This window comes from Platalea leucorodia (genome assembly GCF_965183815.1).
Source record: "Platalea leucorodia genome assembly, chromosome: 11".
Taxonomy (NCBI): domain Eukaryota; kingdom Metazoa; phylum Chordata; class Aves; order Pelecaniformes; family Threskiornithidae; genus Platalea; species Platalea leucorodia.
This window is the reverse complement of record NC_138833.1, coordinates 14,337,182-14,355,991: the sequence shown is the minus strand read 5'-3', so window position 1 is coordinate 14,355,991 and position 18,810 is coordinate 14,337,182. Positions and strand designations below refer to the sequence as shown.

The 18,810-nt window shown below is 52.1% G+C and overlaps 1 protein-coding gene across 14 annotated transcripts in view; it reads left to right on the top strand.

Moving 5' to 3' along the window:
• Positions 1-18,810, top strand: part of JADE2 (jade family PHD finger 2) — a 146,376-nt gene that overhangs the window by 100,828 nt on the left and 26,738 nt on the right. For all 14 annotated transcript variants that reach the window (XM_082324307.1, XM_082324311.1, XM_082324312.1 and 11 more), the window contains 2 exons: positions 5,331-5,500; positions 16,647-16,858. In XM_082324307.1, coding sequence (XP_082180433.1) covers positions 5,331-5,500; positions 16,647-16,858 — 382 coding nt within the window. The remainder of the gene's footprint in view (positions 1-5,330; positions 5,501-16,646; positions 16,859-18,810) is intronic.

Sequence of the window (18,810 nt, the reverse complement as noted above, 5' to 3'; positions counted from 1 at the left end):
CCATCACTGGGTGTGCATAATCTTGATGGTCTTGACGCCAGCGTTTATCTTCCTGGGACTGAGGGGCACCATGTCCCCCCGCGTGGGCATTGCCTGGGGAGGCTCCAGCTGATGCATTTTCCTCCCCTGTGGCTGCGTTGGCCTCAGAGGCTGGTTAGGGGCAGGTTTCATGCCAAGAGGCTTGGTGGGCTGCAGACCCTTTGGGATGTCTGTCTTTTTTCATCTTTTCCCTCAGTTACACACAACAGGCTTGGGGTTAGAAGTTTTCCTCCAGGTGCCTTCTTTGTGCAGTGTCTTCATTTCTGACCTCCTCCATTTGCTGGTATTTGAAATGGTGAGAATATGGCATGAACACGTCCCAGCGTCCCCACGTCTGAATTAACTCCAGGGGATGCCGGCCCATGCTGCCAGATGGGTGCGGGGGTACGGGGTCCTGCCCGTGAAGAGGAAACTCCAGAAGTGGAGTGGTTGGAAGCTCCAAAAGTTTAGTGGTTCTCTTTAGAAGATATATCTCATATTAATACTTATTCCTTATAGGGCTGATAATTAGTAACGGAAGCAAACTGCAGTGAGAGAGGAGCTGTGCAGGCAGCGTGGAGCTGCGGCAGCCGGGTGCTGCAGCACTTGATCAGCCCTCCCCGATACCTGTGCTTCCAGACGGGGGAAGGCACCTGCCGTCGCTGCCTTGGCACGTTTCAAACCTTTTAACTGAGCGCCAGTGAGCATGTGGAGCACGCCATTAGATCTTTGTATTTTAATTAACTTGGTCGTCATCAGTGGCGTGGTGAGACATGAGGAGTCGCTCTGTAAATTCCAGTTCCCGTTAAACCAAAGCAAACTCTGTTTAACAGGGCTGAACATTAAGCTTTTGGGCCAGGGGTGCTGTTACCATCAGTGACCCTGTGAAGCTCCCTGTGGTCTCTGCATCACCAGTTCTGCGCAAAGCCGGGACCTGAGAGAGCCTAAACACACACCCAGGTTTCGGGGGCTTGGTAGCGTTTGACAGGCGGCTGCGTGACTGGGGGGAGTCACTTGTCTCCCATTTCTGAGCATCAGGTCCAGCAGTAATCCTTTTCCACGGGATGCCTGCAAGAAGGCGGCAGAGCCTGCACATGCACGTCGGGGCTGACTTGCCTGGGCTTGGGCGGGCACTGTGCCCTGCACGCCGGCAGCACCGGGAACGCGACGGCTCGGCTCTCGGCGGGCGGTATCGTGTGTACCGCATTGTAGATAACCCAGAGAGATTTCTCCAGTCACTACCAGCATCCTTATCAAACTAAGTGCATTTCAGTGGCTGTCAATACAGTAAATGGCCTGTTCAGGCTGCCCCTTTGATATGTACACAGAGCATTAATCTTTGCATTTTTATGCCATGCTAAAAATAGCGGCTCCTTTCCCCCGCCGTCCCGAGCATCCCCGGCTGGCCCTGTGTCAGACTATCACCTGTTGCAGCCGGCTGTTCAGCGAGCAGCTTGTGTAACTCGGCTTAATGAAGGCTTACAGTGCCGTCCCCGTGCCTGCTCAGACAGCTCTTTCCAACAGGAATATTCATTGCAGTTGGAGGATTTTTTTTTTTTTCTCGACAGCTTTGAGCTTTCTCCTGTAAGACCACTGTGCCCGGCCTGCCTGCGGATCCACCAAGGGCCTGGCGCTTTGCAAAGCTGAGCTGGACCTGGGCTCGTGGGAAGGAGAAGTTCAGTCCTTGCACCAATGCACTTTGCACCAGCAACTTCTGTATATTTTAGGGGTTTGGGAGCTCCTTAGATGACAGTCCTGAAGCCTGACCGGAGCAGGCATAGTTTCAATGTTATTACTGCTGTCTGCATTAAATACAGACACTACTGAATCCCCAAGCCCTGTCCTAGATTACAGTGAGCTTGTTTTAAAATCTGGGGACTGAGAGCTGTCTTTTCATGGAGTTATTTTCAGAACCTGAACTGAAATTTGGAGATATCCTCAGGGCATTGGGGCACATCTTTATTTTCAATGTAGTGGTAGGGAAAGTAAGGCAAAAGAGGCAAAAAGAACCACTTTCTTGATGTTTCCCTCTCCAAGCAATAAATTATTGCTTCTCCCAGTGGTGGCTCCAATGATTGTGACTGCAGAGGACAGCAATTAAACTATGTGTCTGGGTCCGGAGAAACTCCAGGTTTATTTTCCTGCCCTGCCACAGGTTTCCTTCCCAACCTTGGGCAAGGCAGGTAGGGTCCCCTTCCCGAGTGCGGCTGTGCATGAATTTCTTCCCATGGTGCTTACAGATCGTGGAGCATCTGGTACCACGGTTCAGCTGGTTACGTGATGGACATGATGGCTTTGCCCCAGACGCATCACAGAGCACGAGGCACTCGATGCTCTGACATTAACTTACATATCAGGACAGAAGGCAGATAAAAGTCTTGCAGGGGCCATTGGGCTTCCCAGCTGGTGCTGGTGCAAGAGGAGGCTTTGCACGGCAGAGAAGCTGCTTGGAAGGGGGTGACGTGCTGCAGCGGGTTGTTGTTTGCTTGTTTGTTTCTTTGCAGTGTCTTTCTGTGTTGACATTTGTGCCGGGAGGTGGTATTTCGGGGAGGAAACGTGAGCTGTGCAAATACTGCAGCGAGCTCCAGCTCCCAACTTCGCAGAGATCTGTCAGCTGGCACCACAGGCTGCTTTTCTTTTCCAGCTCGTCCTCTGCTTGCATGTCATTACGCGCAACACTGTTGACGTGTGCATGGCAAGTGTCATGCATATTGCCGCAGAGTTGCCAAGAAAAGGCAGAAGAGCTGACAGCCAGCGCCTGTTCGCTTTCTGTGCAGGGAGTTTGCAGCAGATGAGGCAGCTCCTCTCCCCGTCCCTGTGGCCGTGATTAGAGAGCGCTCAGAACAAATCTCACAGACCACTGTGGGATGTTCTCCATTGCCGAGCCTGCCAAGGGGGTGCCCAGCACGGTGTGAATGCGGCACTAAAGTCTATGGCATGCTGAAGGCGTCCTGCGGCGGCAAGCAGCAGACAGCCTGCGTGCATCGTCGGGCTCGGTTGCAAGGGCTCGGCTGGAGGATGTTTTAAATCAGGGTTTGCTCTGCTTGCAAATGATGCCCTGGGGAGTGGATACCTGCACAGAGTGCGTCAGGCATCTCATCTGAGCAGCCCAGAACGAGGATCCGATCTCTGTTGTGCCCCAGTACATCAGCAGTAACTGCTTCTGAGGAGTTGATGGCTGGAGGAGTCACTGTTGCTATCAGTATTGGACCATGGTATCCATTGGACTTCATTTTCCTCATGTAAAGAGTTAATTTCCATAGATTAATGGGAAAACTATTGCTGTAGGTAAAGGAAAGTTGCCACGGACCCATGCTGGGACCAGCTCTCAGCATGAGCCCATCAGTCGACTGGTGGAATGGGGCTGGAAGCAGAGAGCCCAGCCAAGACTGCCTGCATCGTCGGGGAAAGGGCAGCAAGCAAAGCCGGGTGACTTCTGGTCACCAAACTGTAACTCATCCTTCCCGCAGTCAGGTCCCAGGCCAGGCAAGAGGGGAAGCACTGGCAGAGCTGGGGCTTCCTCCAGTCCTCGGAGACTTCTGGAGGGACTTGACAGATGCCTCTGCTCCTGCTGAGCACTTCGGGCAGGGCACTGCAGGGAGAAGGCGCTGGCTGAGCTCATGTTTCCGAACGTAACTAGGACAGAGCATTGCGCTTAGATCCATCCATCCATCATTCAAAGAGTCTCATATTCACAGGGTGCAGAGTGCATGGCAGTGCCAAACCCAGCGCCTGCGTGCTGCTCTCCTGCCTGCAGGGTGGAAGGAGCTGGGTCGGCAGCGTGGCAGAGACAGCAGCGTGGTGAGCGGAAGCCCTTGCTGTAGCCATGTCCCCATGTTTATCCCGTGTCTCTGGTGCATCCTGCCTTTTGGGGGGTATGGGATGCCCCTTCGCGGCCATGGAGCAGGGATGGGTTGGTGCCATGGTCCCCCCGTTGCTGGCAGGACCACTGGCTCCAGGCAAGAGCATCGCTATTCGTAACAGCCCTGGTCTTGCACTTGCATGCGCTTTCCACATCAGATTTCCCAGTTTCACAGGCAGGACAGTGTATTTCTCCCAAACAGGCTATTTCTGCCCTAATGTGCGTGAGCCTCTCCGCAAGCCCCCACAGGGAGAAACAACCCTCTAACGTCAGGGGGAGCAACACGAGGTTGATGCCGGTGGCTGTAGCCGTAGGTCGAGTTAATTGACTCGGGAATCCAAACACATAGGAGGTTGCTGCCACCAGGCTGGTAGTAATGCAAGGTGGGAAGGAAGAAAAGGAGCCACACAAAGTGGAAAAATGGCTTAATTTCTCATGGTGTGAGGGGGAATTGCAGAGCTCCTGAAAAGCAGGCGTGTTCCCGTGGAGAGCCCGGCACAGAGCCGCCCGCTCAGTGCTTCCCCGGGGCTGCTCTGCAGCATGGAGCCATGTGGGGCATGGGTTGATGCGTACCAAAAAGCATCAGTGGGTGTTCAGGAAGAATGAGATGCGGTGGTAAAGCCTGCATCCAGCACTGATACCGGTTTTATTTCTGAAGGGATTGGTGTTATGTCATCAATCTGCAGGGAAAAATACACTGAGGCAGATGGAGGCACAGGCCAAAAACCAAATTCCTGATGCCCAGACCGCTCCTTCCCTTCCTGATCGCAGCCCGAGGTGGGTGGGCAAGGCACCGCATAGGAAGCCAGCCCAGCGGGAGCCGGAGCCGCGCTGCAGCGGGACGTGGGCTGGCTCTCAGCGGCAGGCGCGATGCCGGAGCCATGCTGCTGTGCTCCCACCTTCCCACGCCGCTTTACTCTGGGACACTGGGAAAAGTGCAAACTCCCGGCCCGTGAGCACCAGGCATCTGTCACAGTCAAAGGTGGATATTTCTTTGGTTCTACATGATTTTTATCTCTGAAGACCTCAAAAGCTTTCTTACTGTTTTGTTGGAGAAAAAGATTAATGAGATTCTCATAAGTTGGTCATGATACTGAGGATGTCCAGCCTTTTGCAGCTGGTTTGAGGTCCCAAGAAGGGGATCTGGCAGCCAGGGTGTGCCCAGCATTTTCTGAAAATCAGCTTGTTTTGACGCATCCCAACTCAAACCATCACATAAGGTGCTCAGAGCAGCAGTCTCTGGGAAAGTGCTTGTGTCCAGGTTGTGGTCCTCAGAGCATCCGAGGCACAGGAGACAACACCGAGCCCACAAACCCCCTTTGATTTTGCTGGGCTTTCTTTCCTCCTTAGAGTCAGGTTTGTACACAGTATGGTCGCACCCTCCATGGCAAGAAACGGGATGCTTTTGTGAGTTGTAGCTCATTCTCAACCTTTCCTTCTTTTCTTCCAGGATCATACCCCAGCTGGAGAACTCGCCTTCACAGGTTTCACCGAGTAGCCTGCCTGGCTCTGAGATTTCGGAAGCTACGAGGACTTACTTGCAAGGAGTGAGCCGCTATGACCTGGACGAGCTTGATGCTTGCTGGTTGGAACTTGTTAATATGGAGCTCAAGGAGATGGGTGAGTATTGCTGTTGTTTTTCTCCTTGCCTGGGCATCCCAGAGTGGGCATTCAGTCTTTTTAAGTAATGATGTGGAACAAAAAGCCTTGAAGAAGAATTTTTTGTTCAGACTCTCCAAAAGAAATCACATGGATTGCTGCAGTGCAGGATCTTGAGTGCATTTCAGTGCCTCTCACTCACGTACGGGTTTTGGGACGTGATCCAAGAAGAATGGGGCAAACCAGACGATGGTAGGAGCAGTGCAGCGTGCCCTGTGGAGCAGGGCTCTGGTTTGCAGAAGAACCGATAGGTCCAGATCACTCACGACCATGCTCTGATTTCATGACCATCGTCATCTCCCGTACTCATCCCTGCAGCACCTGTACTGCAGGAGGAGGTGTTGATCAGGATGGGTGCGTTGACCCTGACTCCACTTCCTTTGACTGGCCACATCTGAAAGCATTTCTCCAACATTTCTCCAGCTGTAGCCAGCTGGGCAGATGGAGTCAGAGGAAAGAGGTTTTCCTAATCAAAACGTGTAGTTCTCAGAAATGCTGGTCCTGGGTTGTCTTTCCTTTCCCAGGTGTGTCCAAATACCACAGCATAACATTGCCCGCGTCACTGCTGTTATATCACTGCACATTCTTCAAAATCCATTAGCGCATTTCGGTTGAGTGCAAGTACCTGGACTTGGAATTTGACCATTGGCACTAGTGCTTAGCATGGTCTGCTGGGCAGATCTGTTGGCAGACACGTGGGTGTGTAGTCCTGCCAGACTGTGGAGGGATTTTCCAGTCCTTGTTAGATAAGGGTTGCTGTGGTGTGGCTGCTGCTACACAGGTAAGAATAACAATGCAATAAAACATTCACCTTGTGAGGTCAGTGAAGGCTGAAATGTGCCTACATGAAGCATCACTCCCCATTGCAAAGGTCTTTCAAGGGTGGGACGAGGTATGTTCTTCTGATGCACTCATGATTGGCAACCAAAGTTTGTTACCATGGTCTCCAGGACCTCGAGAAAGTTGTAGAGGCTGCTTTTAGAGTTTGGCTAATTATCTATTATACATACCCTGTATGTTGGATTTCTCATAATCTCGGTGTTGTGGAGCCCATAGTATCACTAGCAAATCGCAGTCAGCTTTGCCCTCATTAACTGGTCCTGCATGAGCAACCTCAGCTCTGTCCTTAGCACACCCGAGTTTTGAGATACTGGCAGCTACAGCCAAGTCCTTGGGCAGAGCACACAGGGCTCCTGGGCAAAGCCGAGCAGCTCGGTCCCACTTGGGTGCCTTGCAGAGGATCCACCCTCCTAAAGCTGGACAGCTGCTGTTACTGCATCAAGAAACCAGCTGGTACCACACTGGGCGTCCTTTTGACTCCACCATGCTTTCACTCTACCTCCTGCTGCGTTTCACTCTACCTCCTGCTGCATTTCCCTCGCTCTCTCCTCAGCTGGGTGGCCATCAGAGGTGTCTCTGTGTGCCAGAGAAGGGTTGTCTGTATTTCCACTTCCCCTCGTATGTCATAAGTCTCTAGAAAGGCAGTGGGCAGAGATTTGACTTCTCCAGCTCAGTTGGGTTAAATTTGGCTCACTTTGTTATTTCTTCAAAGTATTAAGTTACAAATGCAATGTCTTCAAAGGCTTTCAGATGTGGAGCTCCCATGCTGATGGATAACTGGAAGGTTGAGCTGAGATGGGTGCTGTCGGGGCAGGGATGGCCCTGCCCCAGGCCAGACAGGAGCGGCTGTCCCCCGTGGCTGCGAGTGGCACGTCACCTTTGGGCTGACGTGTGCCAAACCTGGCTGTGTTGGGGGAGAGAGGTGGCTTCACCACTGGCACTGCCTTGGGAATGTGTTGGATTTAGGGAGGGAGCCTGAGCATCATCACAGCCACATACCCCTGGTAGCCCCCCTCCTTGCAGGCGCGTTGGGTGGGCTGGCATCGCGGCACCCCAGCAAGCACACCCTGAACCTGATGGTGGGACACAGGTGATGCTTTGCTGCTGACCCTCCGTGCAATTTTGAGCAAGCTATATTTTTCTTCCTCCAGCTTCTTGTATTCTATCACCTTTTTTAAGGATGGTCCTTGGGAAGTACTTGTACAGCACTGGGCTGGATGGGACCATGGTCTCTGACGAAGCCCCTGAGCCCTCCTGCCAGAACCAACTATAGATGGTAATAACGAGCCCAGGGGATTTCAGCAGTGGTAACGCAAAGAGCCTCACTGTCCATCAGCTGATTCTCCAGCCCATTTCTGTTGCTGAAAGAGCACTGTAATTACTGGCTGAGCCTTAAATATGAGCGTAGCTTTGAAAACCAGCGTTTGGCCTGTGAAATCCACTGCAGATATGGCTTCAGCCCAACAGATGCTGCTATCTTGCCCCATCCCCCAGCCCTCCCGACTTCTCTAGCAGTGCAAGGCTAGTGCATGTTTTCCAGTGACTTGAAAGGGAAAACATGTGGCTTTGATGAATAACCCATCCCTGGCACCGCGGGGAGCCGGGGGTCTGGCGGGTAGTGAGTGGGATGGGTGCTGCTCCTGGCTGTGGGACCACGGTCGCATCACCCCACGCTGGCCATGCCTGATGCTGCCCGGGGGGCTGGACCGCAGGGGCTGCGGGCTGTCAGGGCTGCGCGGGCAACGGGCTTCTTTGGGGGACGCATTTTCCTGCCAGTGGAAGTGATGGGTTTTGGGTGCACGTAGAGGAAAGCTGTTGCAGCAAATCTAGCGCTGCTCCTGGGCTGTGCCAGAGCGGAGGCTCTGCTCCCTCTGCTTCCCATATGGGAGAAGCCATGCAGCCGGGTGCAGCAGGGATGGGACGTGGAGCTCGCGCCCTTCACCACCCAATGCGGAAGATTGCCGCCTGCCTAGGTTGGTCTGAAGCTAGTCCATAAATAGCGCTTTCTCCCGGAAGCCCTCGACATTAATGACATACTGAGATTTCCAAACGAGCTTTGCTAATCTCTGAGATCATTAACATGACTTAACTGGAGAATTGCAGCCTCTCCTCCTATTCAGAGAAGTCAGGAGTTATCTCCCAGCGTCAAGAGATATGCAGAAGTTTAAATTCCTCCTGGGTGTTTGGCTGAGCTGTTGTCACTGGGCAGTCCAGGGGCACAATGTGTCATTCCCAAAATATTTAATGACAAAGAAGGAGCCTGATCTCTGACTGGCTCTCGAGGAGCTGCGGGGAGGAGAGCTGGAAAACACCTATGAGATCATCCGTCTTGCTTTGCCGTTAGCACAGCGTTGATCCACGTAGCACATAGCACATGCCTTTTCCAGTCCTTTTTAGGTCACCCCAAGGATGGAATTTTATCGCCGAGATCAGATAAACCTCCAGATAGCTCCAGCTCTCTGCACTCTGCCGGCTCCTCTCCCAGTTAGGTGGAATTGCTCTGAAAAGCAAAAGTTTTTCATGTAAAACAGCTTTAAATAGTTTTAAACCCCTCAGTAAGATGCCTCAGTAGCTGTTACTGTACTCAGTAGAAATGCACTGTTTAAAGAACTTCGGTGCACTAGAGATTAAATCAATATTTAAGCATGCCTAAATGTTTTATTTGTTGCTGCTGCAATATGAGATAGTAAAAAAAGTGAGTCTGAATGAAACCCTGAACCAGATTTATGTGTACGCCCCTCCAGGCAGCACAGGCCTTTCCTTTTAGAGGAAAATCTTTGGTTTTATATTAACATTTTATTCTGTCTTTTGTGATCTCCACTAAATCCAAGGCTATTGTAAGAGTGGGGCTAGAGAGACTTCAAAGGCCAAGGCTGAAAGATCCCTTTGCGGTGATCGGCACTTCATAAACACATGGAAAATCCTCAAGAAATTGCTAAAAACATTGCCGGAATCAATTTTGCTGAAGGCAGAGTCGAAGTTTCTAAGTATTCCCTTGACTTAATCCATATGGTGTATGCTGCTCACATATGCCCACCACAGCTTCTATCTTGGGAGCTGGAGGTGTTCCTGGTATTTTATGGCAGGAACATGCAAAGGTCACATTTATTGCTTTTGAAGCTCCGGGGGGAATTCATCACTGCATACTTGAGATATGTCTGTGTACTAATGAGATGATACCTCCCTCGGCGGAGGTGAGATTGGTCAAGTAGACGTGGAATAAACCAAAGTCGGTGGAGTAACCCTGGGGAAGATGTGCTCAATGGAGCAGAGGCTGCCGTTAATTGTATGCCGTGGAGAGTGGCTGCATGCCACCCAGCATCGCCGAGAGTCCTTGTCCAAGGCTGCCCCCATCCCACCGTGTCCTTTTGGGATTTGGGGAGCCCCCTTGGTGCCCATCACCATCACCAGGCTCTGTCTGCTCTGCAGGGCCACCCCCATATCTGTCATTTGAAGCTTTTCTGTTATTTTAATGACTTGGCGCGCAATTCCCTGCCGGGCTGTGGTAGCAGACGTGCAGCCCCATTCCCCGCCAGTGCCGCCAGCTGGAGGGAGCCCCACGACAGGGACCGCTGCCCCCCGGTGCAGGGGATCCAGGGGCTGCCATCGCCCCATGGGGATGCTCCCCAGCGCCGGCTGGCGGGAGGATGTACAGAGTCTGTCCTTTTTGTAGTGGCATCCATTTCTTTTAACCACCAGCCTGGCTTCCCCCTTCCAAGTGTCCCCCCAGCCCGCAGCCATAAGGGACCGCTGCCAGCAATGGCCCTTCCACCCCCTTCCCCGCCATGCCCCTGCACCCAGGCTCACCCTGCTTGCCGCTCATCGCTTGAGAAAGCTTATCCCATTAATAATTCAGGGTCTGTTTGTTTGGATTTTTTTTTTCTTGTTTTGAAGAAATCCTGCCAATTTAGAGCTGTTTTATAACATGTCTGTGCTGTAGCCCACAACAAACATCCGCACATAGCCTGAAATCTTTGTTCTCCACCGAGATCATAAGCCCATTGCACAAGTAATGATTTCGGCAGCAGACCGGTTTGGTGCCTGGAGAGATGAACCACCAAATCCTCCACTACTTGGGGTATGTTACAAGCAAGAGATGTGTTTAATAGAGGGACCGATGTACGGCATAGAAGCATCTTTGGAACAGACTTAGGGCTGGAAGCTGTTCTCAATTACATCGCTGTTGATCTGGATTAACACCGTTGGTATCAATGGGAGGAGGATTCACCTGGGCTGCCTGTAGGCAGGTGACACGCTGGTGCTTGCTGGCAGGCTCTTGCTGCTAACGTAGGGGTTGATACCCCGATTTAATGCAAGGGCAGAACTCACCTTGTACACAGGTAAGTCAGCAAGCCCAGGGGATAAAGAGGCACAGAATGATGGCACTTAGAAATGACAAAGGTAAGAGGTGGCTGTGGCCGGCCCACGGAGAGCCGCTGAGCAGCACGGCGGGGGTCTTGGAGAGCCGTAACCCCACGAGTGCAGGGAGGTGGGTGTGCAGGGCTGCTGCCCTTCTCCTGGGTAAACAGCATCGTCCCCCACGACCGTCTCCACCGACACCGGCCGGGGTGCTCCTGGAGCAGTGGGAGCCACGGTGGGATGAGACGCAGCAGTGTGCCGCGGTGCCGCAGCCTGCCTGCGCGGCGCGGGGTGGCTGAAGGGAACAGGAGGAGGAAGAGGAATAATAATTCAGGCTCAAATAATAATCTAGGCTGATTTTGTGTGAAAATAGCCTCGGCCTTTAAGCTTATCTTTAAGCAAGGAAATCCAGCGATATTTTCAGGTGGCAGTTTCTTAATTTGTGGGCAGAGGTGAAAACACTGTGAGCCTCTGGAAGGGAAAGCTGAGCTAATTTAACCCCTTATAGAAAGAGACATTGCAGAAAAGCCGTGTTAATGTATAGATTAGCAGGGTTGAAAATCAGCGGGAGAAGCTTTAGACATTTTGCCTCCACGTTTTTCAGCACTATCAGTTTTTCTGTCAAGCCGTTGTTTTGCTATTTCCATAAATTCCTCGCAGTAATTGCAGTAGTTTCCAGCAATATTCTGAGTTTTGCTGCTGGATGGAGCAACGAGGCTTTCATCAGAAGTGCTCCAGGACAGCTCTGTCAGTGCCGAGCATTGCTGGAGAGAGACAGCAGCATATAAAGTGGCTTCTAAAACATTTTGTCATCATCTTAAATTTGAGCAATAGTTGATGTCGGTGGGTGGCAAGAAAGGGTGATAATTGGTTCCTGTAGATCTTTTAAGTGCATTAGCAGGCTGTGTTTGTAACAAAATATCTAGAAGTTTCACTGCGGATGCTCAGCTCACGCAGGTTGCGTGTTGTTGTTTGTTTTGTTGGTCACACTTTACTTTAAGGTTCTGTTTATAAATAATATTGATAAAAGATTAATGTACAATTGCTGCATCTCCCAAGCATTGTGTGTGTGCCTGCAGGTGATGGGTTAGAGGTGGCTGGGGGAGTCCCGGATAGTCTGGTGTGGCGTTCGGGTGGTTGTCCATCATCCCCTGACCTTTGCAAAGGATGCTTGGGACAGGACCCAGGATGCCCAGGGGAGCACCCAGCCCGGGGCAGGGGTGCCTGATGTCTCCATGGGTGCCTTGAGTGCGTGGGTGCTCAGCTCCCGGCCATATTCAGAGGCAAATTGTGCTTCTCCCAAAGTGTCTTTCTGCACAGCGGTGCCTAAACTCAGTTTTAGCATCTAGCCAGTGCTTTTTGTCTTCAGATTGCTTTCATTCTCCCGGCCTCCGAGGGGGGAAGGATCCTCTGCACAGCTTTGCAGAGGCAGAAGCACAGGCAGGCAGGTTTGAAGTGACTCGCCTGGGTCAAGCTGGAGCGACGGTCTTTGAGCTGGAAGGAGATCTCAGGAGCCCGTGATCCCCGTTACCGTGCACCAACACCCCTGTCCCATCAGGGAGCTGGCCCCCTTTCAGTATTTCAGAGACATTAGGAGAGAAGCCTACATCATTTCACAAGTGCTCTTCTTTTTTTTTTAATTAAAAAACCAGTAATTTTGCTTGTTTATGTGTATTTTTACTGAAAAGTAGACTCCAAGGTTTATAGCTTGTGAATCAGCTAATGGCACAGCCTGCAGCCCTGATGACTGTTCATAAGCTGTTTTATCTCCAGGTATCTTCTACAGGGTAAAAGAATTTATTGTTTCAGTAAATTGATTTTAGTGGAGCGCAGTTTAGTCAGAAATAGGTCTCTGCTTTGTGAAAGGTGGCTCTCCAGCTACGTTTTTCTTCCCACGCAGTGAGTCGGCTCACACCACGATAAGGAGTAGCTGAGAATTCATTTAGCAGGAGAATATTGCTCCTTCATGCCACATAAATTGCGATATTACAGAAATAATTATAACGGAGAGCAGCGTTGTGTGAAGGAATGTGCCTGGTGGTTCTCCCAGACCTGGCGCCGTGGCTTCAGTGCCAGCCCAGTGATCCCAGCTCCTTTGGGATAAAATATTTAAATTCTGTGTTTCAGCTGCAGTATGGGCAGTTGCTCCAAAGTTTGGGGGAGCTGAGGTGCGTGGGGTCGGGGTGGGTGCCTTGGGAGCCCCCCGGAGATAACAGGGATGCTGGGCGGCTGTGGAGCTGCAGGGATCGTGGCAGATCCCTTTGGCAGAGAAACAGGGAAGAGTTTTCTTTGCTAAGTTCAAACGAAAGGCCGGGTTCCTATGCGTTTTCCCTTTGTGAATCAGATCTGGGGACCTCCTGTAGTGCATCATCCTCTGGTGCCTCTTCTCCTCCTCCATTTCCGAAGCAAAGTCCCCCTTCTCCTCTGGGGGATGCTTCCTTTGGCTGGGTACGCGCTGCCCGCCAGCATCCCGCTCTGGGCCGAGAGAGGGTAGCTTTTCTCTGGCTGGGATGTGGTGGGAGGCAACGCTCCCGAGGTGACAGCCCTTCCCACCGCGGGGCGATGTCAGGGGTGTCCCATTAAAACCAGTCATCATTAATTAACAGGCTCGTTGTTAATGGGGAGAGGATACGGGTGGACTCCTAGAAAAGGTGATGGGACGTGGAGCTTTTCACTCCTGCGTTAGTGTTTTGAACATGGCTTCAAATTGCCAGTGGTTATATTGGCATGAGTTTAAATTCTCACTTCTGGCCATGTCCCTCCGGACAGAAACTATGGAGAAGTTTGCAGCTACGCTGCCCTTCTCTGTGGAGGCTCAGAACGGCTTCCTTTACTCCCCCACCTTTCAAACAAGACCTTGGCATACCTTAACCAGGTAAAAATACCTTTCTCTTGGTCAGCTGTTAGAGTCCACGGTCCTGGTGATGGTCTCAAATGTGACTTACCCCTGGACGTCGCTGGATTTATTCATCGTGGCCAAGATCAGTATCTGGGTCTTTGCTTTTCCTTCCCTGGGGACAAGAACAGTGTCACTTGTGCGTGTACACAGGGAGTGTTTTGGTGGAGTATTTTTTTGGTTTTGCTATTTAGGTGGCCACAATCAATACAGATAGTGTTTTCGCAGCCAAAAAGATGACAATTTTATGAATGGAGTTTAATAGCACAAACTTCATATGATGCAGAAGGAGATAAATGGAGCACAAATGGAAAAAGCACTTCACCCCCAGGCCCCATTGTTTAGTGTTTCATAAGCGATTAATCGCTTCATCCCCATCAAGTGCAATTGTCAATTCAATAAGCTCCGAGGTATTCTGAATGGTGCTTGGCAAATGAATTCCTAATGTAATTACATCTAAATGGAGTGTGAGAGCGTGCGCGTGTGCATGCGGGAGGGAGGGAGGGATCTGTATTTTTTGATGTAACGGTATAACAACTACATTGCACGTAGGCTGATACGGAAACCCCGCTGGGGTGCTGGTCTTGCTCCGGCGTGAGAGTTTTGGGATCGGCAGAGATTTTCTCCCCAGGGTTAAGATGGCGACACCGGAGCGTCGCTGTGGATGGAAAATAGAAGAGGTGGGATGGAAGCCGGTTCTTTCCACTCCAGGTGAAGTGGGAATGGTGGTGATGCCAGTGTGATCCTGGCGATGCCAGTGTGATCCCAACCCTGCGGGCAGGTTAGGGTCATGATTCCGGTGGAAACCCCCCTCCCTTTCCTTCCTTGCGCTGCCTGCAGCTGCCGGCTCTCTGCCTGCCCTCTCCCCTGAGCACAGGGAGGCTCTAGGAAGTGCTTGGGAAAAGCACCAGGAACACTTCAGTGGTCATTTTGCTTTCCAGAAGAGCAGAGAGAGCTGAGCTTGAAAAGTTGGGAGAAAGGGAGTGACTCCAGGCTGACACTCCAGTGCCCAGGATCATAGTCACAGATGTGGACTTGAAACACTGACCGAGAGCTTATTTCATGCTCGCATGAAGTCATGGCTTGCAGCTCTCCATCAAGCAAGTGCAACACAGGTGGTGTGTTTATAAAGGGATGCCATTAATGCAAAAATAATGCGCTGGCTTTGCCTGTAACCCGCTCCCTGCCCTGTTGCATCTGACCGGCACGGTGCCAAGAGCAAGCCGGTGGCTCAGTCCTGGCTCCGGCGCGCAGGGCTCGCTGTCCCACCCTGCCAGCGCAGGATGCTTCACTTCGCTGAGCCCCAGCGGCCCCTGGCAGCCTGGGCCAGCCTGGGGCTCTGCAGATATCCCGCGCCCATTGCCGGGGCTGCTCGGTAATAAAACAGGTATTTTCAGGTTCCTCGGCATGTTGTGGCACAGCAGCCCGAGCGCTTGAAAGGGCTGTGATAGGGAACAGTGTTGTCTGTCTTAGATGGTATCTCAGACTTGACACAGACATGTAAAATGCCAGGCTAGATGTTTGCAGAGACTTGTCAAGCCAAGGGAAACCGTGCCAATGCAAAACATTGGGGAAGAGCTTAAAAAGGCAGACAATGGTGTGTTTGCTTGCCGAGCTCGCCTACGGGGTGCTTTCCCCCTTAACAGAGTTTTTTCAGCCGGTCCGTGGCCGTCGGGGGAAGGTGCAGCCTCTGCCAGCATCGTCCAGCCGGAGGGGCCGGGAGCGCTGCCCGGGACCCTGCAGCCCCCTCGCTCCCCAGCCCTGGGGGCCTCTGAGGGTCCCAGAGCTCATCCGGGACAGGGGTGTCACACTGTGGCTCAACAGACACCTAGGATGGCAAATGTCTCACTGAACATTTAATTAATAACTGCTTCATATTAGGACTTCCTCAAGCCTTTTTTTCACCTTCTCTGCTCATAAATGAGATATTTCCTCCTGTTGCCTTGCAATGAGAAAGGTGGACAGCAGTGTGGGTCAGGCTCCTCTGCTGTCTGGTGCATTCTGGAGCATCCTGGCTGTTATCACAGATAATATACGCAAATGAAATGCAAGGATTAAATGTTTTTTGTTGCATCCTGCTGGTATCTCCATCCCCATCTCCATGCCTTCCCCGGTGATGAAACAGTGCTCATGGGGAGACGGGGCGTGGTGGGCATTTAACTCTGCCTCTTATCCCTCGCAGAGAACCTCTCCCCTGCTGCTGACAGATTTTTTCCCTTTTTTTTTTCCTTACCTGGGGTGACCTCACATTGCGTTTGTGGCACCGGGATCTTTGTGTGCGGGTGAGAGGCAGTGCGTTTGGGAGCAGCATTCAGTGTGCGTGGCACCGTTCTGGTGCTGCCGAGCTCCTGGCAGCAGCATCCCCTCCGGAACGGTGACCGGGCATCCCGCTGCTGGAGATTGCTGCTCTGAAAAAGCCTTTCCTGGTTATTGGCCTTGTATTCCTTGTTGTCACTCTGGATAAACCTCTGATAAAGCACCTCTGCCACTTCTTTCCACTAAAGATCCTGGTACGGGGGAAATAAGCACAGCAGATCTGAGCCCTCTTCGGGTCTGACCTTCTGGTTCCACTAAACCCAACCAGGGAAAAAAGCCTCATTTGTCCTCAGTTTCAGTTTAATTGGCCTTAAAAGGGGTCAATTTTCAGTCTTGACAATTAAAGCATTGACTTTGTGTTGCCAAAGCTTGCTGAGCCCTCGCTGCAGAAAGCATCTTTGCAAAACTTGTCTCCTTGAACATTTAAACTGTCAGACCTAATTATCCGCATTGCTTCAGCTGAATGGGTGTCTTTCCTCTCAGCCAGCAGCAATATTTTGTTACTGTCTATGAAACATAAACTGCATCCCGAGTTAGAAGCAGCTGTTTTCTGAATTGCCGCTCTTACCATCATCATGGATTTGCCTCTAGAGTTGCAGTTTAAAATGCTCAGCCCTTTGCAAAATGCTCCCTGAAGGCGGGTGGGCTCCTGTGCCGGAGCTGCCTCAGTGTCCTCCTCTGCCTTCTGCCTTGCAGAAAAGCCCGAGCTGGATGAGATCACCCTGGAGCGAGTGCTGGAGGAGCTGGAGACCATGTGCTACGAGAACATGAACATCGCCATCGAAACAGAGGAGGGCTTGGGCATCGAGTACGACGAGGACGTGGTGTGTGACGTCTGCCGCTCGCCGGAGGGGGAGGACGGCAACGAGATGGTGTTCTGCGACAAGTGCAACGTCTGCGTGCACCAGGTGAGCCCCCGCCGCGGGGGAGAGCGGCAGGTTTTGGCTGTCTGCACATCACGCTCCTGTACCCTCCTCTGGGTTCCTCCCATCCCCACCGTCCCCCTCTCCCTGAGCTGCTGTAGACCCTGTTCAGCTTTTCTGATGGATTCCCATCGCGTCTCCAGCGGAGCGAGGATAGCAGATGGGGTCTTGGATAGCTGGCAGACACCAAACTTGCTTTTCTTACTTTCTTAGCCCCAGCCCTTCATAAGTGCCCACAGAAATACACAACCAGAGGTTGAAAACCGCTTCCTGTGAGCTTGCTTTGCCCCCTCCTCCTTATTCTGTGGTCTCTGTGATATTTTATTTTATGCCTCCTCTTCCATTATTCTTCTTTCTTTACCCCATCTTTCTTTGTTAAACTGCAGCCGCAGGACCTTTAGCACCCAGGGGTGACCAGCACCCTGTGCGGGACTGTGGTGGGCTGGGAGGGATGCGGGTCTGCAGCCCTGCACTCACCCTGCGCTCGCCGGAGGGGTGGGCTTGCCTGGACCTCCAGCCTCCTCCTCCGCAGCGTTATACTGGGGGTAGCAGGACCTTCCAGCTCCACTAGCGCTGTCTCGCATCGCAGGGTTTCTGTCCCAGCTTCCTTGCTGTACAAGTGTAGGATTTCACTTTATTTCGCTGCCTGGAGGAAAATAATTTTATTTTTAGAATTGAATGCTAATGCTTCAAGCCCTTGCTGGGGGGGGGTCTGTGGGCTCCTGCGCTTGGTGCTCAAGGCAGGGAGACCTTGACAAGGAGAACACAGCCTTCTGGGGGTCTCCTGGGTCCCACGTGGGTCCGGGGTGGTTTTGCTGGTTGTGCTTTGAGGGGAAGGGCCATGCGGTGCTGGGATGGCAGCGGCAGCTCCTGGGCTTCACCCTCTGTGTGAAGGGTTTGGGTTTTTTTCCTCTGAAAAGACCATTTGCTCATCTTTTGGGCAGCTTTTCCATCAGCGCTTCCTGGAGGTGGGAGAGCATTGGAGATATCTATAGTTGCGGGAGGTGGGTGTTTTGAATGGTTTCCATCAGTGAATCAGATTCCACAAAATAGCAGGATGGTTCAGGGTTGGGGTTGGGATGTTTTCTGTGTTGTTGTGTTTTTTTTTTAACAAGCCCAAGTGGCCATGTCAGGCTGTGAGCTGACACGTGCTGGCGGGCAGGGGCTCAGGGGGAGGCAGATCAGCGTGCGCAGGGCTGCCGTGGGGACGTACCGACCCCGACTGTGCCCACCACGGGCCGTGGCACCCCACGGGCTCCACTCTCGGCAGCGGCCCCAGCGCTGGGAGCAGAGCAGTGCTGCAGAAGGGGACGCAGCCCGCTGGATTTCAAGACTGTTGAAAGAAAAGGGAGATTTTCCATTGTTTTCAGGGAGCAGAGTCCAACCCTAAGCCCGATGCCAGCCTGTAAGCTGCCTGTGATTTAATCTCTGCCCCGATTTACGCCCTAAGCCACAAAGCCCAGAGCCACAGCATGGGGTGTTACGTGGCATCATGCTTTTAATCTAACCTTCCCTGTGCCTTTGCCAGCCCCAGGTCCAAAACCTGCTGGGCATGATGCCTTCCTGTGGGGAACTGGGTACCGCTGCCGCCTGCTCCATGTATTTGGGCAGCGGCAGAGGGGAGCTGGGGTCCCGGGGGACGCAGCCAGAGCGATGCCTCATCCTCCTCCATCCCAGCGGGAAGGGGCAGAGGAAGGGTTGTGCTCAGACACACGTTGGTGGGCTATGGTGCTGGAAGGGATTGTTGTAGTCATCTCATCTGCATAACACAAGCCATGAGGCTTGCTATTAATTAATTCCTATGAAGCATAGCTTTTAGAAAACACATGCAATCTTCATTTTAAAATTTTCAGCGAGGAGGAATCTTCCCCCCTGCTGCTAAATCGTTGTGGTTCATCACTTTCGCGGTGGCAACATTGCACTTCTTTTTAGGACGG